General features: G+C 42.1%; 1 protein-coding gene across 1 annotated transcript; it reads left to right on the top strand.

Annotated features, from left to right (window-relative positions):
• lin28b (lin-28 homolog B (C. elegans)) lies at nucleotides 1–17,421 on the top strand. Its single transcript, XM_076756920.1, has 4 exons — nucleotides 1–70; nucleotides 3,377–3,567; nucleotides 14,079–14,266; nucleotides 17,112–17,421. Exons 1-4 carry the CDS (start codon nucleotides 1–3, stop codon nucleotides 17,419–17,421), a joined length of 759 nt encoding a protein of 252 aa, XP_076613035.1.
• Nucleotides 17,422–26,744: the final 9,323 nt, after the last annotated feature.

Raw genomic sequence — 26,744 nt, 5'->3', positions numbered from 1 at the left:
ATGTCGGTGAGCTACTCTGCGGTGATTTCCACCGACGTGTGCTCATCAGAAAGGTCCTGTCAGGATGTGAGTGAGTGGATAACATCTGACACTGGTATCCAACCCTGTGACCCAAACAGTAATTCTATGGCCAGTGTGGAGGCCTCCTCTACAAGCATCTTCAAAAACAGGCTTTTTTTTTTTTTTTTTTGCGCGGGGGCTGGGATGGATGGATTGGGGGTAGGGGTAAAGCTCGTGAATTCCGGAGGGTGGGCTCTTTAGCTCTGGTGGGTGGAGATGGGCTTGTTGTTGTTTCATTCCTCCAACGTGTTTTTCCTCTTTCCTCATACCCGGGAATAACCCCTTGAGAAACATCCCACCGGAGTAGATGTGAGATAAGATGGGAAGTTTCTCAATGAACGCACTATTTTTCAGCCTTGTTGTTATCAATCTGCTGTGTGGCCTTGAGTAACCGCAGCTTATGGTTAGACCTGTTCTCGTCTCTGTGGAGTGTTTGTCCCACATTGTAGACATAGAGGAGAACCTGAAAATGAAGTTTAAACAGGAGCAAACTTGATCCTTTATCCTAGTTTTACTTTTGAGGAAGAGATTTTTAATGTTTTTTTTTTTGGAATGACAAAGACTTTTGTGGTGCACATTCATAACATTTATTAAAGTACTTAGCATCAATCAGACACAAGTTATGTGAAGATAAAAGATAACTATGAAACTGACAATTTGCTGGAGTCAAACTTTTACTTAAACTGATTTGAACTAAAAAAAAATTGCCTTCACGAGCTCTCATTTGCTTTGTCTGTATTCTGCTGCAGAGAAACAAGCACAAACGATCCGGCTGATGCCTTCCTCAGCGTGCAGGCTCCAAACTTAGCCACCATTTAATTAGCACTGTGCACATTTCTTAAAGTATTTCTGAAAATCTCCTGCAAAGAGTCTGTTGCCTGTGGATTGACTTTCTCCTGACAACTGCAGATCATAGGACTGGACACATCAGTTTTCAGGTTTGTTTTTCTGGGTTTTCCAGTCACATTCCAAAGCTGTGAGTTCAGCTCTCCTCTGGTGCCCACTATGATGCTGGGAGGTAACTGGTCGTATGCTAGGAGCTCAAAAACAACATGTGCATGCATGGAAAGTATAAAAAATGACCAGTAGACTTTATTCTGTTTGTATTTTGCACTCAGGTAAAGGGAATTTAGGTCTGTCTGCACGCTTGGTTGTTATTTCTGTAACAAAGACAGGAGTTTATTGAGCTGAGATAATAATCTTATATATTTAAAAACTAGGCTTCTTCATATGTTTGGAGTTAGGTGTTAGTCTGGGATGAAATAAGACAAAGACATGCTCTGTGTCTCCATGTTTTATCACTATAATGAGTTTACTTTGTATCTGATGTAGGAAGTTATCTATCAAATCATTTACTTTTGGTAATTTTGGTTTATAATACGTACCTGAGGACATCTATGGACAAACAATTATTTAATGAAAACTGAGGTGAGTTTTAGGAAGGGAAACTTTTTTTTTGTGGGAGATTTTATATGTTGAGGTTTGGACAGAAGTTCTCGGTTTGCATTGTAATGTTTCATATCCCACATGTGTCACCACTGCAGTGGTATGTATGGTATCTCCCTAACATACAAGTTAACATCCTTATTTTTAAAATCTATTCACGTCAGTTCTAGTTCTAGAAAACCTAACACTCGAGATGCACCGGTGCATGTTCGTGCATGCATTATAACACCAGATAATGATGAAAGCTGCAAACTTGCAAAGCTAATATGCATACTGGCATGCACGTTCAACTGCACACTTTTAAAATTTATGGTTGGTTTCAGTTCTGCAAAGCACAAAATCCAGTGTGCAGACACACTGCTGCATGTACATGTGATCATGGGGAAATCCACAGACTTGTAGCCTGGATCCACCAGTGCTTATGCTGTGCCTTAACTTTATCATTTACTTTTCTTCTAATTTCTTGTCTCATTTTTTCATGTTTGTTTTCCACGTTTTCTTTTGCTTCCCCTGCTGCTATGACTACACCAATTACCCCCAAAGGAATCATTAAAATGTAATTGAATCCCACCTAATCTAATCTCAGCGTGGCCTAATAGCCTTATGCAGCAACACCAGCCCCTTATGATGCAGTTTTATCACTCCACGGAAACACAACATAAACAGTCCAATCAAACACAGCCTTTTTTTCCACATGTACACAACTGAGGTGAATGCTGCAAGCGGTTGCGAGTGCGATTCCCCTCTTCCCTGGAATGGCAGGGCAGAAATTAGCAGCAAGAAGGCATGTAATTGACAAAGTCACGTGTTCTCACTACGGGAACGGGCACAGCCAGCTCGAGAGCGAATGAGAGCGAAGGAGAGGGAGAGAGAGGGAGAGAGGCAGAGGGAGGCAGAGAGAGAGAGGGAGAGCAGTACAGAGGTGGTGTGAGTGAGGAAGGGATTGAAGGGAAGAAAGAGAGACATGACAAAAATATCAAAAGGCAGAAAGCACGCCGTACCATGCGAGCTCAATTGGTGACCGATGGGATCGAGGATGTCGGATTAATGGTGACTACCGCAGCCCGTTTTCGCAGAGGAAGCTTCTCTATTGCAACTTGGGCGCAGAGGGTCCGCGGGGAAACATGGCCGAAGGTTATTCTGCAATTATTTTCTATTTTCTGCTCTTAGTTTTTCCTCGCTATCTGCTCGCGCGAGGAAGGAGAGAGGAAAGGAGGGAGGGAGGGTGGGAGGAGGGGTGGCAAGGTGCAACGTGATTGTTGTTCCAAACCTTTAAAGAAAAAAAAAAAAAAAAAAACGACCTGAACCGCCCCTGCCGAGCACCATATCTAACCATGTTTTCGCTGCATTAAGGTATATGCATTGTTAGCGCGCGTGTGCTTGTTCTGCACGCTGGTGAAGCTCGAGGAACCATGTGTACACCTGCCTTTTGGACCCCGTAGCCTACAACTCCACAGCGGGCTGTAGATGCACGAGACGAATCCTCCACAAGTTCCGTGCCCGTGCGCGGATCGGAGGCGGTCATCTGTCACCAGGTCGCTGGCGATCAACTTTTTTTGTGGGAACGTTTTGCGTGGATGCACGCCGGATCACAGCACCACGCGCCCCGGCCGCTTGTGTGGTGTCGAAAATAGTAGTGTAGGAAATTTCTACCGGCCCTGAACTTCACATAGCCCGTGTTTGCAAGTGGAGGGGATTCCCCCCACGCTTCTTCAAGAAGTTTTTACGCAACAGAGCCCATTAAACTTATATAAACCGGTAGGCTATGCGCACAGGGGGATAGCCATCCTGTGGTGTTGTATCTGAGCCTATAAAAATGTTCTAACTTGTTTCTTGTGCACCCCCCTCCCAACCCCCTCCCTTGTTTCAGGAGGGCCGGGTAAAGGTGGCGGAGAAGACCCCGCCAAGTCCACCGAGCAGGAGGACCGGACTCGACCTCAGATCCTGTCGGGATCGGGCTTCTGCAAATGGTTCAACGTCCGGATGGGCTTCGGATTTATCTCAATGACCAGCAGCGAAGGGAGCCCCGTCGACCCCCCTCTGGATGTTTTCGTCCACCAAGTAAGTTGACGTCGAAAGCACACAAACCAACGAGGAATAAACATCTGCTTTGTGGCGCTGATGCGGTGCGCAACGGCCTCATCCGGATTCGCTTTTTCTAAAAACGTGGAGAAGCGTCCGGTGGTTGATTTAGCTTTATTTCCTTCTCCCACAATTTCACTGTCACTTCAGATCCCACCCTGATCCCCGCAGGCCCCTTTATTTCTCCTCTGAGCGCCAGTTAACGTTGTATCATCCGGATGTTTTGCATTACCCAACACGTTACTGTGTAATCACATGTTGTCCACGGCCCTGACAAAAAAAAAACAAAACAAAAAAAAAAACACGCCAAGTTTCCTCTTTGAGCCACATGCGTCCAGCTTTCCCCTCCCTCGCTCCCCTCTGCACTGTAATGGGAAGGGAAGACATGTCGTGTGGCTGTGACACGGTTAGTTTCACACTTGGCCCTAATGGACAGCAGGGCTCGCTTGATATCCAGCCAGCCAACATGTCGGAAAAGCATGTTTAAAAAGAAGAAGGGGGGTGTGGGGTGTGCAGAGCGTGTTCCTTGAGAGGCTGCGTCCTGCTCCTTGCTGCCTCTGCTGTGTTTGAAACCGAACATCCCCCTTATTTCACCACCACATCCCCTCACGTTTACGCAGGAGACGTGAAGCCTGGCCCGCTTTCCACCGCGTGCAGGCTCCTGTTTGATTTATTGTGCGCGGAGTTCATGTGTGAGGCCTTGTTTTCGACTTATTCTGCAGCAAACAAAGAGGAGTGGAGTCCACCCTTCTTTCAGCTCCTCTTTCCCTCCTTTTAATCGCCCTCCTTTTTACGGTCCTATAAACGTGGCTTTAAAATACTCCGGGAGGAACGCGTGAGGATGAGGAGGCATTTTCACCGTTTCATTTGACACCCTCCTCTGAAGGTGTCTTTATTGTGGAGTCGTGGGATGTTGTGCTGAACTGGTGGGCAGGGGGTGGGGGGAGCATATCAGGGGTCAGATGTCATCAGTGATGTAGAGGAAAATAAAATAAAAAAAACATGGGTCCACTCACAAACTGGGCAAACTGGGAGTGTTGAGAAATTCAGGTTTCACAAATCAGCCCATTGTTGTGGGACTTGAATAACTTTGATGTTATGATTTTTCTAAGTTGTATTGCAGTCTGAAATAGAAAGTGGGGGCTCTGAGTGGGGCATGGTTTGCTTGGGGGGGAAAAAGAGGTATTTGTTTTGGTTGTACACCAGTGGGGCAGCTTGCAGTGATGAAACGACATGTTTTAATACGTTTCTTTATGATTTTAGCTGCATTCACTTTCCTTTATTTTGTTGTTTTTATGTATTTTAAATTGTCATTGCCCTTCATTGTAAAAGCACCATTAACCTTTACAATTATAAAGTTATTTTTATAATTCAAACTGACTGATAAAAATATAGAGATTTAGCTATTACATCTAAAATAATTTAAATTCTGCAGGGAAGTTGGTGATAACAAAATTCCCATTTTGAGTGACTAAAGTTGAAGCAGCGTGTTGACCTTTGCTCCACTTGTCTCCATAGTTGTGGCATGCATCATCATATGCGAAACGATGCATGTTTAATTTTTTGTTTTGTCAGCGCTTACTTGTGTGTGTGGGTAGTAGTCGCCCTGTGATCACTGCTGTGGATACCTGAAATCAAGGAGGCTCAGGAGAGAGCACACTGCAGCTTTGACTTATCTGCTTTTGATTGATACTTTCATATTGTGGCTCCATTGCCTGCATGTATCTACATACTTCTGGCTCCTAATTTCCCTGCTGGCCAGAGGTGCTTTAGAAGAGGTGGGGAAACAAAGCTGAAGAGGTGAGCAGAAGTCAGCAGTTTGTAACCTACAGAACAGAGCAGGCTGCTGCCATATAGGTGTCTGTGGGGCTGTGTTTCAAATGCATGTGGTGGTTTGAGAGGCTCGGTCTTAACTCAGTATTTGATAATAAAGGAGATGAAAATATTTGCAATAAATAACTGTCTGTTTCTGCTCTGGATATAGATTTTCTTAAATCGTGTGTTGCATTTTTAGAGGTTTAGAAAACGCAAATTGCTCCACAAAAACCCGAACAGATGAATTAATTTGCAAACAATCAATCATATGTTTACACTAGTGCATTTCCCCCCAGTGTTTCCAGCTACGTGTTTACAACAATGCGGCTGTCATTTCGCACAAAGAGCAGACAATATGCATTCATAAGCACGTTGTCATACTGAATGCAAAACACCCCACTCTTTTGCCAGTATTTGCATTCATCTTTACACTCTGTGTCTCTGCTGTCAGCCTGCATCCATTTGGACATGTGGATGCTGTTTCAAGGAAATGTTGAGATTTGGGCACACTGATTTAAAATCCTGCAGGTTATCTTATGTGTTGCCATAGCATCTGTGTGTGTTTTATAATGGAGAATATTTCTGTTAGGATACAAATGTCTCAGAACAGTGAAGCGCAAACAAGGAGGGGAGCATAAAGAAGAGAGAGTTCGGCTTGACGCAAAGGTCATGAAATATTCTCTGCATGTATGATGCAAGGTTAGCTGTCAATTACTGTATGCAAAAAAAAAAAAAAAAAAAAAGAAAAAGTGGAAAGACTGCAAATTTATTCCTGCACAACGTTTATCCTGTACTTACCAGAGAGAGGCAGAGGTAAGAGCGATGGGGAGGGGAAGAGGGAGCATGAGGACAGGAGAAAGAGAGAGAGAGGAGGAGTTTTCCTCAGAGAGGGAAAGAGGAGGGATGTGGGAAAAATAAGTGTTGGCGAGGGGTGGTGGTGGTGGCGCAGGCGGGCGGGGGTGGGGTGGGTGGGTGCTAGTAGTAGTCGAGGAGGAAAACATGAGCGAGAGGTTGGAAAAAGACGAGTGAGTGGAGGAGCAGGAGGTAAGAGAGGGAGGGTGTGTGAGTCAGCGAGAGGGTCCCCGCCCGACCACGGGTTCTCTTCCTGGGAGGCCTCTTCATCAGGGCTCCTATCTGATCACTTCCTATTTGGAAGGTGTGTGTGTGTGTGTGTGTGTGTGTGTGAGAGAGAGAGAGGGAGAGTGTGTGTGTGAGTTAGAGAGAGTAATTAAACTTCTTCACCCGCTTTACCTCTCTGCTTAGTGATTCCACACACAAAGCCGTTTCATTATCTCTATTTGTCAACCTCTTCTCTACCTGGACTGAGTGTTTTTCTGTGTGTGTGTGTGTGTGTGTGTGTGTGTGAGAGAGAGAGTTCCTGCTGGGACATGGGGGGTGCTCTCTCCTCAGGCATTCTTTAAAAAGAGGAATTTCTTTAAAGACAAAAAGGCAGGAGGGTTGGGTGGGGTGAGGGGGTGTGTGTGTGGCGGTGTGGTGGGGGGCTGCTTGCCCTTTGTCAGTAATCAGTTTGAAATGTTGAACAGTTTGCTGCTGCTGCTGCTGCTGCTGCTATTCTCCTGAAACCTCCAGAGTGTGTGTTCAATTTATGGAGCCCCTGTGTGAGTGTGTGTGTGTGTGTGTGTGTGTGTGGTTCTTACTTTACGCTCTTAACCACCAGGTTGTTGATGTCTACATGTGAACGGCTGTAAGATGTTTTCGGTTTTGAGTGTGTGTGTGTGCGCGCAAAGGAGAGTGTGTGTGTGTGTGTTTTGTGTAGCGAGGTTAAAGTGGGCCCCTAGTGAGATTAACCTCTGGTCCGTGTCACCGTTTGGCATGCAGGCCCCACCCATCTCTGCCTCCAGATAGCCAGTATCAGGCTTTGTCTCTCCTGCAGCAACACTACCCCCCCACCCCCACCCCCAACCCCACACCTCCTCCACCAAAACCCACCCTTCTCTTCTGCACATCAAAAAACGCAAAAGAAGAAGAAAGAGTAGTCATGTGACTTCCTTTTGAGGAGCTGGCCACATACAGCGGATATGATTGGTAATTGGAAAGGTGGCGGAGTAGAAAGCCGAGCAGGGCTAAAAACACGCCGCAGTTCACCTGGAACACAAAGAGAGTGTCGGGTACGTTCGCGCCTCCTGACACTTCTTTAATTTCATTTCAAAAAATCTAAGCCGACGGAAACGTTCAGCCGTAAAACATTAATAAAAGCTAACGCAGACTTTCAGTAAATGTGTCTTTTCTGTGGCTGTCGCATGTCCTCCAGCGTTTTTAACAGACGTGTGTGGGGAAAAAAGGATCAAAGGTAGCAACTAGCCATTATTTTCATTGTCGACTAAGATGCAGATTATTTTCTTGATTCCTTGCTTTTTCTTCAGAATGACAGAAAATAGTGAAAATGTTAACTCAAAAGAGCCAGAGATGACATATTCAAAGTTCTTTTTTATTTTTCCAAGAGCCAAAAATATTGAGTTTACTATTTCATATGAAAAAGAAAATCAAACTTTCTCCTGTTAAAGAAGCTGGAACTGCAGAATGTTTGGCGTTTTTGCTTGAAAAATGAAAACAATCAATTATCAAAACAGCTGCAGATTAGTTTTCTACACCTAAAGGAAATCATAAACTAAAAAAACATTATATATACTGCAGCTGTTGAAGAAATGGCGATGCAAATGTGTAAAAATATGTTTCAAATTAACTTTGGGAGAGATCCTTTTGACTCAAACCTGTTTGAAATGCACCAGTAATGGGTTTGACGTTGAGATTGTCAATGTCACAGACAGATTTTAGTTAAAAAGGCAGAGGAAGCTAAAATAACTTTTCCAATGTGAAAATCATGGTTGTCAGTAACACTCAAACGATAAGAGTACAATGTGTAAGAATTAGATCTACCACAGATACATGGACTCGCTTTTGATCCTATTTTGCTGATGTTAATCTCTTAATATCAACGTCATAAGCAAGCTAATCATCTAATAACCATTATCCCACTTTGTTGTGTCTGACATCATGTTGGTACATGTAGGTTGAATTCTGAGTACAAAGAAGACCAAACACGCTGCTGGTTTTTGCCTTTTCAAATGTGGTCAGCTACAGCAAAATCAATGATTTTAATTTAAACCATGTGCAATAATGAGTGCAATAATAGTGTTTCTTAAACAACTTAAAGACAAATACAGGTAATGTTAAAATGCTCTCCATTACGGTGAAAGTGTCAAAAAAATGTTCAAAAAAAATCAACTAAGAACCTTGTATTTGTCAACCAGTGTGTGTGTGTGTGTGTGTGTGTGTGTATATACACACACACAATTTGTCATTAATAATTGCCCGTGAGGTGGCATCACCTCCTCAAATGGCTCATATTGAATTTTCAAAAGAGCACAAGCATCTGTGTCAAAACCCAGATATGCTTTGCTTCTGTTCTGCACGGGTCCAGTTATTAGCAGGCTGTGTGTTTTATCACCAGTCACCTCAGCGAGGTTCATTTCCCCTCTCATGCTGATAAACGTAGCAAGATGATCTAGTGCTTCCTCCCCCAGATCAAATATTTGCCCCAGTCATAATCGGGGGTGTTGGATGTTGTTAATTTGAGGCAGGGGAAACATGAAGGCTTTTAAGTGTTTGATGGGGGTTGGGCAGGGTTCAAGGGTCAGGGCTACTAATGACAACGTGTTGAGGAGGGCTTGGGTGTCAGCGTCATAAGAGCGGCTCTGTTGGTGGTTTTCTTCGGCGTGTTTGTGTGCTTTTTTTTTTTTTACCTCCTTCGTCCAGCTTTCTCTCTCCTCTTTCTTCTTTGGTTTATATGCATCCTGTTGGGTTATGTCCATCTGAGCTGATCTGGCCCAGCTTTGTCCACTTAGCATTTCCTGTGTGTAAAAAGCTACTTAATGGCACCACGCCACATGGTGACCGCCATCTCCGTCACGCTCACCCCTATACACACACACACACACACACACACCCCTTCCTCTTAACACAAGCACGATCCAGCAAGCGGCTCTGCGTGGGCCACCTCTGATTTAAAGCATCCCATAATTAGCCATTCCATAGCTGGTGGTCGCCACGGAGAGAGGCTGGTGGAGGATGGTGGGTGTCCTCTCTCCACTTCCCCATCCCCTCACGTTACAGCTTCCTGTATTGATTGCTGGGCCTGGTGATGACGAGGGCCAGGCTGATGAAAAGGAGGGCTATTTCTATCCAGGATGCTGTATTGATCGCTGGCTCCTTCTTACACACACACACACACACACACACACACACACACACACACACACACACACGTGGAGCCATAGGAAGATATTTATTACATGTAAGGAAGCTCGTAAGCATAATCAAGCCATTTTAGAGAACGTTGGTGTCCATTTTGTTAGCTCAGTTTCTTCAGTTTTTAGGATGACAGTAGCTGCTGCTGGAGTTAAAGTGCTGAGAGCTGGTGTGGTCCGCCAGTCGGGCAGGGGGTGGTGCTCGGATGGGTATACCACTGACCCCCGGATTTCTGCTGGTGACCTGTGGGGCTCCTGATCAAATGGGGGTTTTGTTCCTGGGCTCCCCCCAGGTCCAGCCACTGATCAGGAGTTGCTCCTCCATTGGAGCTGAACAGAATGCGCTGGAGGCATTTCCATGAACCCCACCTCCTCCTCCTCCAAACTCCCTCCCTCATCCACTACCCTCCTGCTCCAGGCCACTCCTCCATTTTGTGTCCCCCGCCACCCCCCCTCTCTGACGTTCTCTCGTTCCCTCTCCCCGGCCGTGCCCTTTCCTGACCTCTAGTGCGTAAACTGAAACGGGTCAGGACACCCGCTAGGTCACTCGAGAGGAGGCGACTCGGGTTACAGGTTCTGATTTGTGAAGTTTTTTTTCTTCTTCGCATACATTGACACATGTATTCACCAGCACAGAGGCACACACACACACTCACACACACATAAATCCACATGCTGCGTTTTATTACGTAATTGTGGAGCGACTGAGCTGTTGCAAGCTCATGCTTCAGAAATTAAACTCATCTGAGGCATGAAGGCAAGAGTGTGATACCTCCTCTTATATGTAGGAGACGTGTGTGTGTGTGTGTGTGTGTGTGTGTGTGTGTTTTCCTGCATTTCTGCAGAACAAAAGGGGTTGTGTGGTTTCCTCACTGGTGCATTGTGGGCATTGACGGGGTTGGAGAGGGGGTAGGGTACTGAGACAAACCACTCAACTTTGACCTGGAGAGACATGCTGCTTGTGAAGTGAAGACAGGAGAGGAACAGGAAGGGCTCATGCGCCACACAGTCTATCGAGAGCAGTCGATTATTCATCATTATTCAGAATGCATGTTGTTTTGTGGGGATGGGCACAATTTTTTATTGGCTTTCTTCTGATTTGTGCTGCAGGAACTGCCTTTCAGTCATGTGGATGGTGTAATGATGGTAATCATGAAATCAATTGGCGTTTTAATTCGAAAACAGGGTTCAGGCTGCCTGAGGTTCATCGGTTTGTTGTTCATAAAGAATAGAAAGTCAGGTTTTTTTAGGCATGCGTGTTGTAGCAGTTTTGGTTGATACGTTAATAAATTATTGATTGTTGAATCTTGAATTTGTTGTTTTTGCAGCACAGCGACTTCATTGGCTGCATAAAGCCACAAGCTCACTGTTTTATTCCATCTCTTACATCTGTTCTGCAAAATCTTAGCTTTTGCTCATTTCCATTCTCTGATCCCACTGCTTTTCTCAAAGCCAAATCCAATACCTGAACGGCCAAAATGGACGAGTTCGCCATCAGCAGTTGACTAGGATCAATGTGACCCTGTCTGTAACTCACCAATAGCAGGGAGAGAAACAGAAAAGACATCTGAGAGAGTATGGAATTAATAGATTTTTGGCAAATTACTTGTGTTGAAGAGCAGCAATTTTCCTTCTTATTAATTGTGGAAATGTGGAAAGTGTGTAAATAAGGAGGAGGAATAGCTTCAAAGAAGTTTGATGTCAAGGCTCAGTTGTTCTGTGTTTTTGTGAGGAATCTACTCAAAAAAATACATTTCTGCATGTTTAAATGTTTCTAATTTGAAGCACAATTTGGTTTGATTCTGTTGAGCGCCTTTTGATTTAAACACAATTTGTAGCTACTCATATAAAGATTTACTCTAGATGGTTATGTTGTAAAAAAAAAAAATAGAGAAAAAGAGGAAAATGAAATGAATGAAAATAAGAGAAATACATGTCCGCATTTTTTGTTTTGTTTTTCAGAAAAAGGAATTTTTAAATTCTATCTGAGGACGCTGTTTATTTCATGGTCCTTTACAAACACTCTTAGTAGCAAAATCTTGAAGAAATTGTGTTACCTATTTTCTTTTTAATTATTATTATTTTTTTGCTTTTTATATATTAAGCTTGTCCTTCATTCAAAACTTTTTAGACAGTCAGGTGTAAAGATAATACAGAAAAGTAACTAATTTAAGTCATCCAAATTCTCAAAAAGAATGATTTTAAAATGGAATTACATGAAAAAAATTCTTTCAGATGAACTAAAACTGATTTATTTAATATAAATTTGTGAGATTAAATTGTTGCATTCTGAAAAGCTTTTAGTGCATTATGTGGAAGTCCTTGACTATTCCATATTTTTACACACGTCATTAGAATAGATAGATGTTTGAAATTGGTCCGGTGTAACTGCGTTTCATGGTGATTTTAATTTGAAGGTTACAGACAAACAAAGTCTTTACATTGAAGCCGAAAGCAGCAGCAGCACATTTTGCAGTGAGATGCTGTTTAAACCATCTGTATTCTGAATTTTGAAAGCTGCATTAATTGATGTAAAGACTATTCTTTTCTTTGGATTGTACTGCGATTGTACTCTAAATCTTTTATTATCAATTATGTTTGAAAAAATAAATATTTGTAATGGAAGAAGTTTTAAGCAATTTTTGTTAATTTTTTTAGAAGCATAAGATGAAACAGAAACTACTTTTAATGTTATTTTCCATTCTTGTGTACTCATTTATCGCAGCCTTACACTTTTACCTTCAGGTCAGACTATCACTACAGTGGTAGTCTGATAGATATCGTCAGTGCAGTGAGTCCAACCACTATTCTTGGTGTGGAATTAATTCACACTTCTTTTGTCACTTTTCCTCTTCTCACTGTTTTATACATTTTTTACTCTCTTACATATTCATGTATATCTATGAATAGACCACCTATAGAGCACCTTTTAGCTTCCTGTAACTACAGTCATTGACATAGACATTATAGGGAAAAAATGCTGCTGAACACATTTTCTCTCCCCCCTCTGTGGTTTTACATTTGATTCCCTCTGCTCATTTGTTCCCTTCTCTTCCTGTCTCCTACACATCTGTCTCTCCAGCAAGCACTGAATTTACAGATAGCCTGTGTGTTATTTTTAGGCCTCAATGTATAGTAGGTTTGCTCTGCGCACTGCATGCCCGTGTGGGTGTGTGTTTACCTATGCAGAGATCTGCAGGGCTTGCTGCGATTCATGAAGGTCATGGATACGGTGCACATCAGCCGTCGGTTCTGTGCGATCAACAAGACATAAATCACTGTCCGGTGGTGACGTAGTAACTAAATAATTCCGATCACATAGATGATGAAGACGGATGGTGGACGTGTGGAGAGAAAATGACGGCATGGGCGCGACGTGCTCGTCTTTTCTCTCTGCAGAAGGACTAGGAAGTGGTGCCTCTGCGAAAAGTAGATAAAGGGAGAACAGCAAGGACGCTGAGATAAGTCCTTCTGTGCACAGACTGTCATGGCAGTTGGTGCAAACCACATAATCTGCCATGTTCGAAATGACGTCCTTCTGTGTACAATGCGCTGACTGGATGTTGAGTTTGCCGCATGCAGCAGTGCGCACAAGCGCCCACAGCAAACTTCCCAGGTTTAATAAGTGTTGCTTCTTCTGTGACAATTACTCGGAGATGAAAAGTGTTGATTGGGGAGTTGTTTCGTCTTGCTCTCGGGCAACTGCTCAATATGTAAGTGTTAAATTAGCTCTGATGGGTGTGGACTTATTAATGCTGAGCTTCATGCTGTGCGGACAGAGCGTCAGAGCTAAGGCATTAAATTGAGTCTTTTCATGGAAAAATGACCCGTTCTGCTCGAGACAGAGGCTCTCTGTACCTTTCAATTGCCTACTGAAAAGTGTGCGGTCTTTGTCAGTTTACATCATCATTCAAGGTTATACAATACTAAGCAGAACCAGGCAAGGGAAAATACATTTCTATACCATTGTGGATTTCAAGCCTTTAAAAATGACATATTGGAGATACTGGAATTGCCTTTAATGGGCTCTCAAATGATTAAACGGTTTTCAAGGACATGTGGATATCTAAAATAATTTAAATGACTCGGATATCCATCCTCCTGCTGTGTTACACTGAGTTGTGGTCTTACATATACTGCAAGTATCCCATCAGAGTATTTATTATGTCAGATCACATCTTCTCATCAATCAGCCACACAGAAAACAGGGGCAACTTTATGCTTTCATAATGAAATTAGGGCAATTTCAAGTCAACTTCCATCATCCTTTTATCCTACAACAAACTGAACATCCCCTGATTTAAATACAGACCCTTGTGTATTGCAGACATTATTTTTCTTAAGACTTCACTGAGCTATAAGCATCTGCCACTGTTAAATGGATAATTGCTTTTTTTCTCCCAACAGAGCAAACTGGTGATGGAGGGCTTCCGCAGCTTAAAGGAGGGTGAGCAGGTGGAGTTCACCTATAAGAAGTCCTCTAAGGGCCTGGAGTCCCTGCGGGTGACCGGACCTGGTGGGGGACCCTGTGCAGGCAGCGAGAGGAGACCCAAAGGGAAGGTCCCACTCCAGAAACGCAAACCAAAGGGAGACCGGTGAGGATGATATAATTAAGAGATGAAAATGGGAAAAAGGAATGATTTTCCTGTGTCAGCGGCAGTGTAATGATTGATATGCATGCGTGCACAACTCGCCAGCCTCGGCTTCGTCGAACAAAACCTGAATGTACGTGAACGTGGTAGCTTGCATTCAGAAAGCTGTGCCGCCTATGGAAGAAGGAGACATATGTTATATGTACATCTCACCGCAGCGAGCCATTTCTGAGTGGGCTGAGATTATAGATTAAATCTATTCAATCTGCCTGAGTACATGCCTGTTGCTATGGTTATTGTGCACCATAATAAGGAATTGAATAGAGCACTTTGCTTGCCATTGCCGCTATTTTAAATCAATTTGCCAGCTTTTACATTAGAGACGGCATTAGCACAGGGATGGATTGGGCTTATATGCATCTCAATGCGGCAGTAGCTCAATCAATTGTTTTGTCCTCAGTAAAATCCTGAAGGGTGCTTTACTAAAATCTGTCAGAGGGAGCCATATGGAGCTCCTTGAAAACGCCTGGTGGTTGAAGCAAAGGGAGGCTGTGTTTCCCGTCCTCCCTCTGACAGAGAATGACGTACAGCAAACCCCACCAGACAGAGGCGAGTATATGTGCTGTAGGAAGACATCACACGACTGCAAGGCTACATTTACATTAGAAAGTCCAGCTCTGCCACTCTTTATGCTGCTTGCCGTCGCCTCACCACGGTACAACCCCGTGACGTCCAGTTAGAAAGGTGTGAAAAGAAAAGCTTTTGTTAGAAAGGAGGAAACAGTATCTGGGAGAGACGGCTCCCTGATTGTTTTACACAGCTGAATAATTCAGTTTATTTGGGATAATTGATCCAGTGTTAGGTCAAGTGTCTCTGCCTTCTGCTAAGGTGGTAGCATGGCAGTATTGGATTCAGAGATGGCAGGTAGATGTCTGTGATGTCATCCTGTCTTTGTGAGCGTGCTCAGTGTGGCTCCTGTGGCAGTTAAGCTGCTCTGACCCCTGCTGGTCACTCTGTTATGCAACCCACTATTGTGTTGTCCATTCTTTACACCGCTGCCGTGTAGTCCGCGGCTCTTGTAAGGTGTTTGATGTAAGCATTGTGTTGAAATATTCAGCTTTTGTGGGAATGACTAAATGCATCAATTCTGAAAGCAGCAGATCCTTGAAGCACTGTCGGCTAAAGAGAACGTCTCCACGACGTACTGAACAGACGCATTATTCCCTAAATGTTTTCAACTATCTTGTCTTCATTTCTAGATTCTAGTTTTTTTTTCATATGTAGTTCAGTTCAGCAGTTGGTCTTATGGTTTTAATTCTCCATAAATATGTTAAATCCAAGATGGTAACCGTTTCCCAGAATCCAATATTTAATCTTAACTGATTTTAAAAAAAAAAGCTTCAGACATGACAACTTATTGTGCTAAAGAGCAGTGCCTCTGCGCTGATGATTCTTTAGTGTCTTACTGCGAAGAAAAATGTAATTTCTGACGCTGCATTGTTTTCTGTAAATGTTGAAATTTCTGTGGTTAAATGCTTTTGAATTAGTTCAAATGGGATCAAACTGCCTAATCTGAGATGGAAGAGGAATGAATTTTAAGATTTTGAATGAATTTTTACCAACATAAACATGTCAAAATCTAACTTAAATCCTACGACAGACTGATACAGAATTGTTAATAGTATTGGATTTGATGTGTTACTGTCTTACGGTTATGGCTGTTAATTTTTTTAAATATAGGAATATAGCTGTAGTTCTATGAATCCAGATTGTGAGGACACTTGCTAATGGCATCTTCAAACCTGTCTCTAGCTCTTATTTATTATATTCTATTTGTATTCTCCAGCTAATACTGTTACCAACAAGTGAACTGCAATTAAGAAGCATTGCAAAAACAACATCAAAGAAAAATATCCTTAATATGTAATAAACATGCACGCAGCTCCTTTTATGTCTTCGTTTAATTCAAACTCTAAAGGACGAATGTTAAATGTTCTCTGGAGATAATTCAGCCCGTTTAAAACCAATGAAGACCGAAACGGAGTTCTTTTAAAGCAAAGGCATAATTTCTTTTCTTAAGCGACTGCAGTGTGCTAACGTGCTGGTTTAGTGTGTCCATGTTGCTTTTGTTTAATCCCAGACAGTGAAGCATGGTTTCATGATCATGTGCTGCTGCTGCTTTCAGCTTCTATGCAAAGACTTCGTTTGTCCGTAACCTTCAAATTAAAATCACCATGAAACACAGTTACACCGGAACAATTTCAACACCGTGGATGTGTCACCTGGTCTAGATTGACGGGTGTTAGAGCATTTCACGGCACAGTAGCAATAAAAAGGCAGAACCACGAAAAGTGACTGATAATTGTACAACAGACCTTAAATAAGAGCATCTGACACCTAAAACAGCCAAAATTGTGTTGATTTCATGTAGTCACAAAACAGTTGGTGGCACTTTTTTCCCCCCAAACTCTTTCAGCACCCAATTGCTTCCTGTCAAATTTAATTAAACAGTGTTTTTTGGCATGGCGCAGAGTGCCACTCATGTTTCCGGAGTAATAGCTTGTGTCATACTACCATCTAGTGGTGAAGCCATGTAGGAGTAGGTACTTCACTCCACAGTGCTGCTTTACGAAGATACAATATGTGGATTTTTCTTTTTTTGAGTGGTCATGTGTCTATTTTGTAAAAAAAAAACCTTGAGTTTTCAGCTATAAAAGGTGTGTTCTGCTTATTGAAGCAGACGGATAATGTGACGAGGGCTTCTACCTTCTGTTCTCTTTTGGATATGTTTTGTCATCGTCTCATCATTTCTGTCTTTCCTCCTTGCCCCCTCCTCCACCCTCTGCAGCTGTTATAACTGTGGAGGTCTGGATCACCATGCCAAGGAGTGTGGCCTGCCCCCCCAGCCAAAGAAATGCCACTACTGCCAGAGCATCACGCACATGGTGGCTCAGTGTCCCCACAAGGCGCTGGCGCCCGCCACAGGCTCTCAGGACCAACATGCGTCTACCTCGGCCTTCAGCCCAGGGACCGGGCCCTACCTCTGCCCCCCAGAGGAGGAGGAGCGCTCCGGCTCGTCTCCCCTGGAGGGTTCCTCCTCCTCCCCTGAGGAGCCCCACACACGCGGCCCCCGGACCCAGAGGTGGAGGAAATCCTGAAAACAGCCCATAGAGGTGAACCTTTCACCGCTAACCCCTGACCCTCGTGTCTCCCCTTCAATCAAGGATACCTGAAGCCCCCCCTCATCTACCTCACACCTGTGAAAAAATGGGAGGTCTTGATTTCTTTACTTTTATTTTGTTTTTTATTTTTCTAACCAGCGCAGCTATGGCAACGATCACCGGGGTACGGACGTGCGTGAATGTGTGTGACTGACTTGCAGTCATCTGGTGCAGTTATGGCCACCACCGCTAAAATGGTGACTGCAGGGAATGACTGTTTTTCTTGTTTAAATCAGTGCAGCTCAAGAGTGAAACAACATGGTATGAGTCTTGGTTTGATGATTTGTTTTTATTATTTTCCTCTTGGACCTAAGTGTTGGCCGTTCTGAATGTGTTTTCCTCACAGTTGTTGTCGATTTAAAGCCACAGATTTCTATCCTGTAGGCCCAATCATTCCGAAAATCATGATGCATCCTTTTAGCACACACGGTAGCTCATTATAAGAAGGATTAGAAGACGACTTTTAAAAGCCGGAGACCCTCTAAGCGATAATCCAGACCAGTGGGATTGTTAGCGTGGCTTATAAAGATCTTTAGGGAAACTTTATGGATTCCAGAGGGAATTTAAAAAAAAAAACAAAAAAAAAAAAGACGGTGGGCTGCTAAACACATTCTCTATAATCTTGAAACACTCACGACATACCTCTCTCTTACAGACTGGACCAACTGATTGTCAAAGAGTGAGCGTGAGCGTGTGCGTGTGTGTGTGTGTGTGTGTGTGTGTGTGTGTGCGCGTGCAAGGCTGAGACGGAGAGAGAACGAGAGAAAGTGTGTGTTTGTATGTGTGTGTCGTGCATGCTTCAAAAGGAAGCAAAACTGTCAGACTGGAGCGCGAGTCTACACTATTAACCTTCAGTTTACTATTATTAGAGATAGACACGCCTTAGAGAAGACATCATGTAATCCCGCTAGATCATAGTTTTAGATTCAAGGTAATGAATTGATCATTAGACTTCCATTTTGGTTGTTGTATAATTAGTTGAAAATAACATTACAGTTTATAAATCATAGTATAAGTCATTAATATATATGTAAAGTCACGAGATATAATTGAAATTCTATTAACTTTAAGCAATGCATATATAAGGAATTAGCTCTGACATAGGTGAATAGCCCTGTATATTGCATGGGATACTTTGTTGTGTGAAAAACTTGTAGCTCTCTCTCTATTTAACCGTTTTCATCCAAATCAGACTGACCTTTTTTTTTTGTTTTGTTTTGCCTCAAAATGTTTTACTCCACGCCGCCTTCTTCAAAGTTCAAATAGTCAGCAGTCACCACTGACCCAGCACAAAGACTCACCTCGTTTGATCGCAGGCGTAGTGTCAGACCATTACAGTATCATCACAGCTGCTCTACTTACTTAATACCTCACCGATTCTTCCTCTCGGAAATGTACGTTTGCTCTCCCAGCTGTGTTACAGTTAAGATCGAACCACCCGTTTCCTCTTCCATCTGTGCCTACCAGTTGTTAGTTAGCACCAGCCAGGTAATGCTCGCTCCTCTTTGGGATGAGACGCCGTCACTGCTGCTGCTGCTGCTGCTTCAGACTCACTGAAGAGAGAGAGAGAGAGAGAGAGAAGGAGAGAGAGAAAGAGAGAGAGAGATAAAGAGTGCTGCTTTTGGTATAACTTGAATCCCAAGCATGGCTTTAGTGGCACTTATTTGTGACCTAACAACTCTTCTCTGACCATATTGAATGTGAAAAGAGCTTATCTGAAGTCGACGCCTCACAGAAGTTCACGTCGGGTCGCTTTGGAGTTGTATCTTAATGTTCTGACAAATCAAATAACTTTGTATGATGATATCAAACTAGCTTGTGTGTTTTTAAAAGCTCTATAGTAGACAACCAACTTTTTTTGGTATATTTCTATACCAAAGAGTTTGGCTTTATTTTTTGAAGGCATTTAAAGTTACGACTTGCTGAAGTGCTTGCTATCCTCGCTCTTTCAGAATAAGAGGGACTTATCGCTGAAAGTGCAACACTGCAGTTTTTTTTTTTTTTTTTATGTACAGCTTTTTGAATGTGTGCGTGCGTTTAAAATCAATTCTCAACAATGCAGCATGACAGAAAAAAAAAGTGAATGACCAAACCACATGAGGAGCACAGCCCATGCTCAAATCTTTATGGAAACAACATCTTTTTGTATGATGTATTTTTACAGTTTTACACACAATTCCTCTCAGGATGATGAACTGTTCTCAGGGAATTAACCAAAAAAAGTGTATTTTATTCTTTTGGGAATCATCCACTGACTGACTCAACAAACTCTGTAAAGCAACGGTGAAGAGACATATGTAACTGATTCATGTACTGATATTAGCAACTACCTCTTGAGTTATACATAGTTGTGCATTTCTTTTTGTTTTGTATATTTTTTGATGAGCTTGTATGATTAACTGTAGGTCTGTATTGTACTGAGGTGTGAGAAGTTCCCTAGTGTTGCCACAGACTCCCTGGTCTTCCTTCCCAGATTTGATGAGTTACTCTTTTTCTTTTACTGCAAACCTCTCTCTTTTTTTTTTTTTTTTTTTTTTTTGTTTACAGCAAAAGCCTACCTCATACGCGCTGTTCCTCCACAAACTCCTTACCTCCTCCCAGCCCCCTCTACCTCCTCCATGCAGTTGTTTGTTAATGAAATTGCCACTTGTCGCACTAGAGTCACACGGCATTTTCAACGAATCAGCCCTGAAATGGCTCGTCACTTGTGACTCCAAATATGTCTTACAATCAAAGCTCTTTTTGAAGGTTTTACACAAGTTTTCAGAACGGGCGTGTTTGTCACACACTTCCAGGGTCAAGTTTTTCTGCCAGCTCAGTGTGATACTGTCAGTCAGTATACACTCACCACTTAGCTGCAGACAGCCAGTGAGTTTACCTCAGTTTGTTGGGCTAGCTATAGACATGTTAAATATGAAATATTTTACATTTCCGTGTGAACACATTTTGAGAAGACATTGACTGTTGTTTTTAGTTTAAGTATTTTATCATAGCCGTTTTTGTAACCACTTGATACGATGGGCTTAAGGTGGAGAAGAATAGGATTGTACTTCGCACAAGGAGTGCCTATCTTTATGTTGTGTTTGTCTGACCCTGTTACCAAATAGATATTTTCCTCTTTTTGGGCTCCATGGTAATGGCCTTTGTCAGCCATTTTTACAGCCTCAGATAATCAGAAGTTGTGTGGTTTTGGAGATGATGCCCCTTCTTGTTGCAAACTACATTTGTAGTTTAGAGCGGCATTGTTAACAGTTAACATGAAATCAGTAGATTTTGTACTAATGGTGACATTGCATAGACGTCATTCTAAAAAAAAAAAAAAATGTTTATGAAGATGAATATTGTTATCAGTACTCTTTTAAAACTAACTTACGAGATCAAAGATTGATTTTTGCATATGACCGTAGTTTTATGATTCACACTCAGCTGAGAGATTCACTATGTTGCAGTGGGCCTACATATGGAACTGAACACTTGTTTATGCCAGTTATGAACAAAATACATGACCGTGGAAAAAAATAGTAATATTATTGTTGTTAGTAGCTTTATATTTTCTTCCAATCAATGTAACTACTGATTGATCTCTTGTTTATTGTCCTGTTCAGTATTTGACGCAGCCAAGAAACCCTCTCATACAGGAGAATAATCCCCTTAAGGTAGTAATAATCAAATGGTTATTGTAGAGGTTTGACGAGGCTGCATGTAGGATAACAAATTGGTAGAATTGTCTTATTAATATTTTCCCACTTGTCTTAAGTTCTGAATCATGCAAACATGAGACAGCACAAGCAAAGAGTCTCGTTCATGCAATCATCACACATGTTGCAGAGGCTTTTACTCAAGACCAAACATTTGTGAACCTGAATGTACCAGTTGTATCTCAGCAGAAGGCTCACTTTGAGTGTGAGGCCTTGAAAAGGGAACATCGTATTCTCAAGCGTAATTTGCTGCCACAGAGTCCAATTTTTGGGACCCCGGTCCAAATTACTATGTTGTGGCTTCTTTATTTGAAATTCACACCAATCTGAGAGTCGACACTGGTGCATTACAGCCCCGCAGTGCTGGTAATGGAGAAGTTAAACGCAAGCTGAAGAGGGATATACCTGAACTGTGCCGTTGTACAGTGTTCAAAGGCACTGTAGAGCAGATTATATGGCTCATACGACACCATGCCAAGAAAGATAATGATATTTATTGAGAAACTGGGATAAGTCAGATCCAACTTTTGAAAAACTCTTTGTTTTACACCTTTATTTCATTAAATGCATTTGTGTGAAGTTGTGGGATTTGAAAGGATAATTCAGGCTTTCTGGTCTTTCGTTTTCTTGCCTCTGAATAGAGACCCCAAGTAAATACGTCACATCCGGGTTTGCCTCCATTAGCTATTGTAACTCAGTATGCAGTCATTCGTTCAACGTATTCCTGAGGTTTTATGGCCATATTCCCGGACAAATTGACATCCACTACAATAGGTGATATTAAAACACGACACCTTCGTGATTTTAACAACGTAGAACAACTATTACTTTGTGTGAATAGAAAAAACTCCCATTTGGAAAAAGCGCGGGTACTTACGTCATCACACAGTGACTTCGCCCATGTCCGTAAGAGTCGCCAACGCTCTCTTTTTGACTCACTTTCAACTGCCTAGTTGTACTCTCTACAGTGTAAAAGCTTCTCTGTCCTGTTGTTATTGCAGGCATGTTTGAACAAGCCGCAAGCAAGCCCCGACTCGCTCCCTCTATCGAGCCATGACGTTTATCTCGCGCACGTCTGGGGCTTCTGGGAAATGTTTGTAAAAAGGCCGCAAAGACGTAAATAGTGAATTAACAACGTTGTTAGATCGTTTATCATAAAACTACCGTCCTTATGTAAACATACGAAGTGAGTCACACGCCATGTGGCCGATATAAGCTTTGTTTAAGACTGCAGTTACAGTTATTGCCGTATGTACAACGGTCAATGAGATTTTAACTGGTTTCCTAACTTCTGGAACAGAACCCGGAAGTTCTGGTTTCACGTATGGTCTCTGAACGAGAACAAGTTTAATGTGAAACTTTAATATTAAATTAAAAATTGGACTGATTTTGTCGATATCTAGTGAAAATCACATGTCTCAAAGTGTTAACAAAACCAGCCCTGTTTCAAATTAATATTTAATAATTTTGGGAAATGTGCTTAACCGCTATCCTGTGACGCGATAGGCTACAGGGTGTTACAGCCAGCATCCGGTTAGCTTATCTTAGCTCAGCACAAAGAGTGCAGGCAGGGGGACGCGGCCTGTTTGGCCTTGTCCTTGTTCAAAGGTAAATCACATCAGCTCTACCAGCGCAACCGAAGCTCTAAAAAACAATGAACATAAGTGGCATATTATATCTCTTCAATAGGCGGATTTTTTGAGCTTTGGAGAGAGCCAGGCAACACGTCACCGTGTCTCCTGTCCTTATTCTAAGCTAAGCTAACTGTTTGCTGGCATACCATATAGGCTAAGCATATTTGCCAAACTGCAAATCTTTTGATTTTAACTTTGTGTCACTGTATTTTTGATACGATTTCAAATAATTCACAAGCATTTTCTCAAACATGAAACGAGCATTTAAACATTCAGTTAATTTGATAAGTTCACAAAATTTGGTCTTTATTGGACTGTGACCTATTCTGAATTCAATGAGAATTCTGTCACATAACAATACAGCTGAAGGAAAAGTGTCTCAGCAGTGTCTACATTTTTGAGGCGCTAAAGAGAGAGAAAAAAGGCCTATATAACGAAGACTAAAACCTGAATTATCCTCAATGTATCTAAAGCCTCAGAAGACAGACAGGATGTACTATGCCATGATCACAGACAGTTAAACCTCAGCAGTCTGTCTCACTGCTCCCTCTTGTGGTTGCTTGGGAGATAACTGCAAACCGACTGAAGTTCACATACCTCATGCTGCCTTTGTCAGCTGCTCTGTGCTTTGCCTTGACTGGAGAAACAATGTATTCTAGGGGATGATCATTTATGATGTTTATTTTTTTAACTGAACTGTATCATGTTAGATTCATACTGTGTTTATGTACACGAAATCATACTGGAACATCGGACCTCTAAAGGACCTATAAATCCAACCAAGGCAGTCAAAAGTGCAGATACCTCCTTGTATTGATTAATAACCTCACATTTCTCATGTTTGTTTATGTTTTTACTCTCTACATCGTGGCCAGAGGGAGTCTTCTGTGCTCTCTTTCTCTGGAGTATGTCTAGAGCCAAGCACTGATTGCTTTTGAATGGGGAAAAATGTTCTTCTATGTGCATATCACTCATTATTTTAGCCCCAATATAAGTGTACTGCCTTTTTTTTTTATTTCTGTGAATCTTGGATTGGATTTTTAAATATGTCTGAAATGTTTTACTTGATTGGAAAATAAACATATTATATTGGCATTAAAGTATGTATAATTTCCTACTAGACATTGAAGTGGTTCAGTGCTTGCATGGATATTTGTTTCTGTGTAATTCAGATTGTAAAATTCACTCTAACACGCATTTGCGCGCACACACACACTTACTTTTTTCTGTCACCTTAAGTATGTTTCACCATTAAAGCAGAAATCCACTAATTTTACACATCAACATCAGTTTACTAATCATGGGAAGTCATGCTCAAAGTGTGAATATACAGTACTTCTGTAGCTCTAGAAGAGATTGTCAGGTCTAAGAAAATAATAGCAATAATGTCTTATAAAAGTTGCTGTCAAGTTGCAGCTGCATTATGGGAATTGTAGGATCTGGCATTTTTCAAGCTTGACCCATTTAAGTACAAAAATCAGGACTCCTCTGCCCCTGCTACTTTGATTTTACCTATTAGATTTTAAGAGCAAATTCTGGTATTTTTTAACCTGATATTAATGAAACGATTGGTAAAAATGGTGTTTAAACAGCAACATAACAGCTAGCTTGCAGGCTGATTTTCACCTTATCTCATATATAACTAATCCAAGAGGCTAATTCCTGTATTTCAAATTAATTATATGCATTTTTTTTTAAAATATAAAAACGTCTCCCGTCTTGCGAGTCTCCCAACTTCATTTAGGTTTAACACAAAATCATTGGAATATGTCCAAACATACCCTCAAGCCTAAACCTGAGACTAATCATAATCACAATATCTAAAATTATTACTAGATCTAAGTGTTCTCATCACCCTTGCAACTGACTTAAAATTTGGAGAACAAGCAAGCAAGCATGCATCTTCTACCTCGAGATCACTTTGGTGCCCCCAAAACAAGACATTTGAAGATGTCTCCTCGACCTCTGAGAAAATATGAGGGACCATTTTCCACATTTACATCTTATAAATAAAGCAACTGGTTAATTAGCAAAATATTCAACAGAATAATTTGTAAGGAAAGTAATTAATCCCATAGCAAAATGCAATTTGTCACTTAACTTGAACAGAATTGCTGTTCCACTTGTTTTTCTTTTAAGAACTTTTTGACGCCAGTTCAGCTCATTCAGTTCCTGTCCTCTCTGCATTTTTTGGACCTTGAATAGAGCCACTTCTTTATGGATGTTCAGTTGTCTGACGATAGAAACAGTAAGAGTCATCAATCACAGCACCGATCTGTCACTGAAACCCAAAGAAAGTGATGACAGAGAATTCAAAATGGATTTCTTCACTCTGTCAGTTCCCCTTCTTTTCTGCTAGGGGGCAACCTAGTGCCGCTGTATCATTGTTTCCCCCTCAGGCCTGTGAAGGACACAGCCAAAGCAGATTAATCACCTCAACACATCTGACTCACCAAAGACGCTGGTGTTTCTTCTTCTCCTGCTCCTCTTTAATGGCCCAGCGCCTTGCTTTTTATAACCAGCTGTCTCTCTCACTGCCTCCCTGCTAAACACATCCAGGCTTGAGGGGCTCCATTAAATTAACGCTCTTTGTTTGCAGTTCCCCTTTGTTACCGACCATCATTTTCCTATACAGCTCCCTTTTTTTAATATACAATCTCTGGAGATGGCTTTGCCAAGGTCAGCTATTTTTACGGCGTACGATATTGGAGGTATCGCAGGGAGGCGGCGATAAGAAGAAGACAGGGGAGAAAGGACAGAACAAACTGAAGGATAAATCCTGCTGGGGCCTTTGCTGCAAACAGTACAGTGTGTGTTTTCAAGGCAGTACGCAGGCCAGAGAGAGGAGAGGAGTACATATCTTCACCGTCTTCCTCTCTATCGTCCTATTCCTCATTCCTAAACTGCATGTTGACCTTTGTAGTACCGCCTCCAGGCTGTATGCTTTAACCTTTCCAGTGAGATAGAGGGGGCCCCTGCACTGGGAATACAAGATAAATCACAACTGCTGTCTGTTAATGCGACAGACAGCAACATACACCGGCATGCAGGCACTGTTGAAATCTTTGTCCTTTCTCACAGGACCCTCCTCATCCTACAAACACACACACACACACACACACACACACACACACACACACACACACACACACACACGCGCGCATTCATGCACGCAGATGGCCATGTCTCCATAAAGATGTCCACAGCATCAGAGCACTCGGCTATTATATCCACAAGTGCACCCTGAATTATGCATCCCTCATTAAAATGCACTATGAGTAATTTTAGCCAGGAGTGTGTACTTTTTTTTTTGTTTGAGTAAAACACAGGGGTCATTAGGAGTCATTTCTGGTCAATTTTGTATGATCAACCATGCTCCAGAGAAAGAGAAAAAAAAAAAAACCCATTTACTTTCTATGCATTGGGAATTCATGTTGAAAGAGATCAAAGGGGACAGACAAAGAGATGAGAGAATCGACATCTTCTCGTCTCCATTTGGCTCCCTATGAGAGGAGGAAAATTACTTTAAAGCTGCTGCCTTGATGAAAGAAAAAGACGTTATGGCTGATGTATTCCTCCAGAGGTGGAATCAACAGTATGAATGACTCAAAGGAGGAGGGAGGGGCGCCGAAAGAGGACATTTTTTGAGAGAACAGTTTTTTTTTTTTTTTTTTTTTTTTGACGAACGAGAGTGCTATTTGACAACAGTGAAGAAAACAGTGATTCCCCTGTCAGGAGATGTGACTGGTTCAATGCTCAGTGCTGCTATTTCCGATGTGTGCATAAAAAAATAAAATGCGTTAGATTTCATCAGATAGTGAGCTCATTTGCAGTATCAGTCTGGGGATTTTATCACACTGAACACCAGCGAGACGCCTATCCTATAATGCCATGTGGCGTCACATTCAGCCACAACCGTTCTACACTT

The sequence above is a fragment of the Chaetodon auriga genome, chromosome 18, assembly GCF_051107435.1.
Source record: "Chaetodon auriga isolate fChaAug3 chromosome 18, fChaAug3.hap1, whole genome shotgun sequence".
Taxonomy (NCBI): Eukaryota; Metazoa; Chordata; class Actinopteri; order Chaetodontiformes; family Chaetodontidae; genus Chaetodon; species Chaetodon auriga.
Note: the sequence above shows the minus strand (reverse complement) of the source record. Positions and strands in the feature narration are given on the sequence as shown.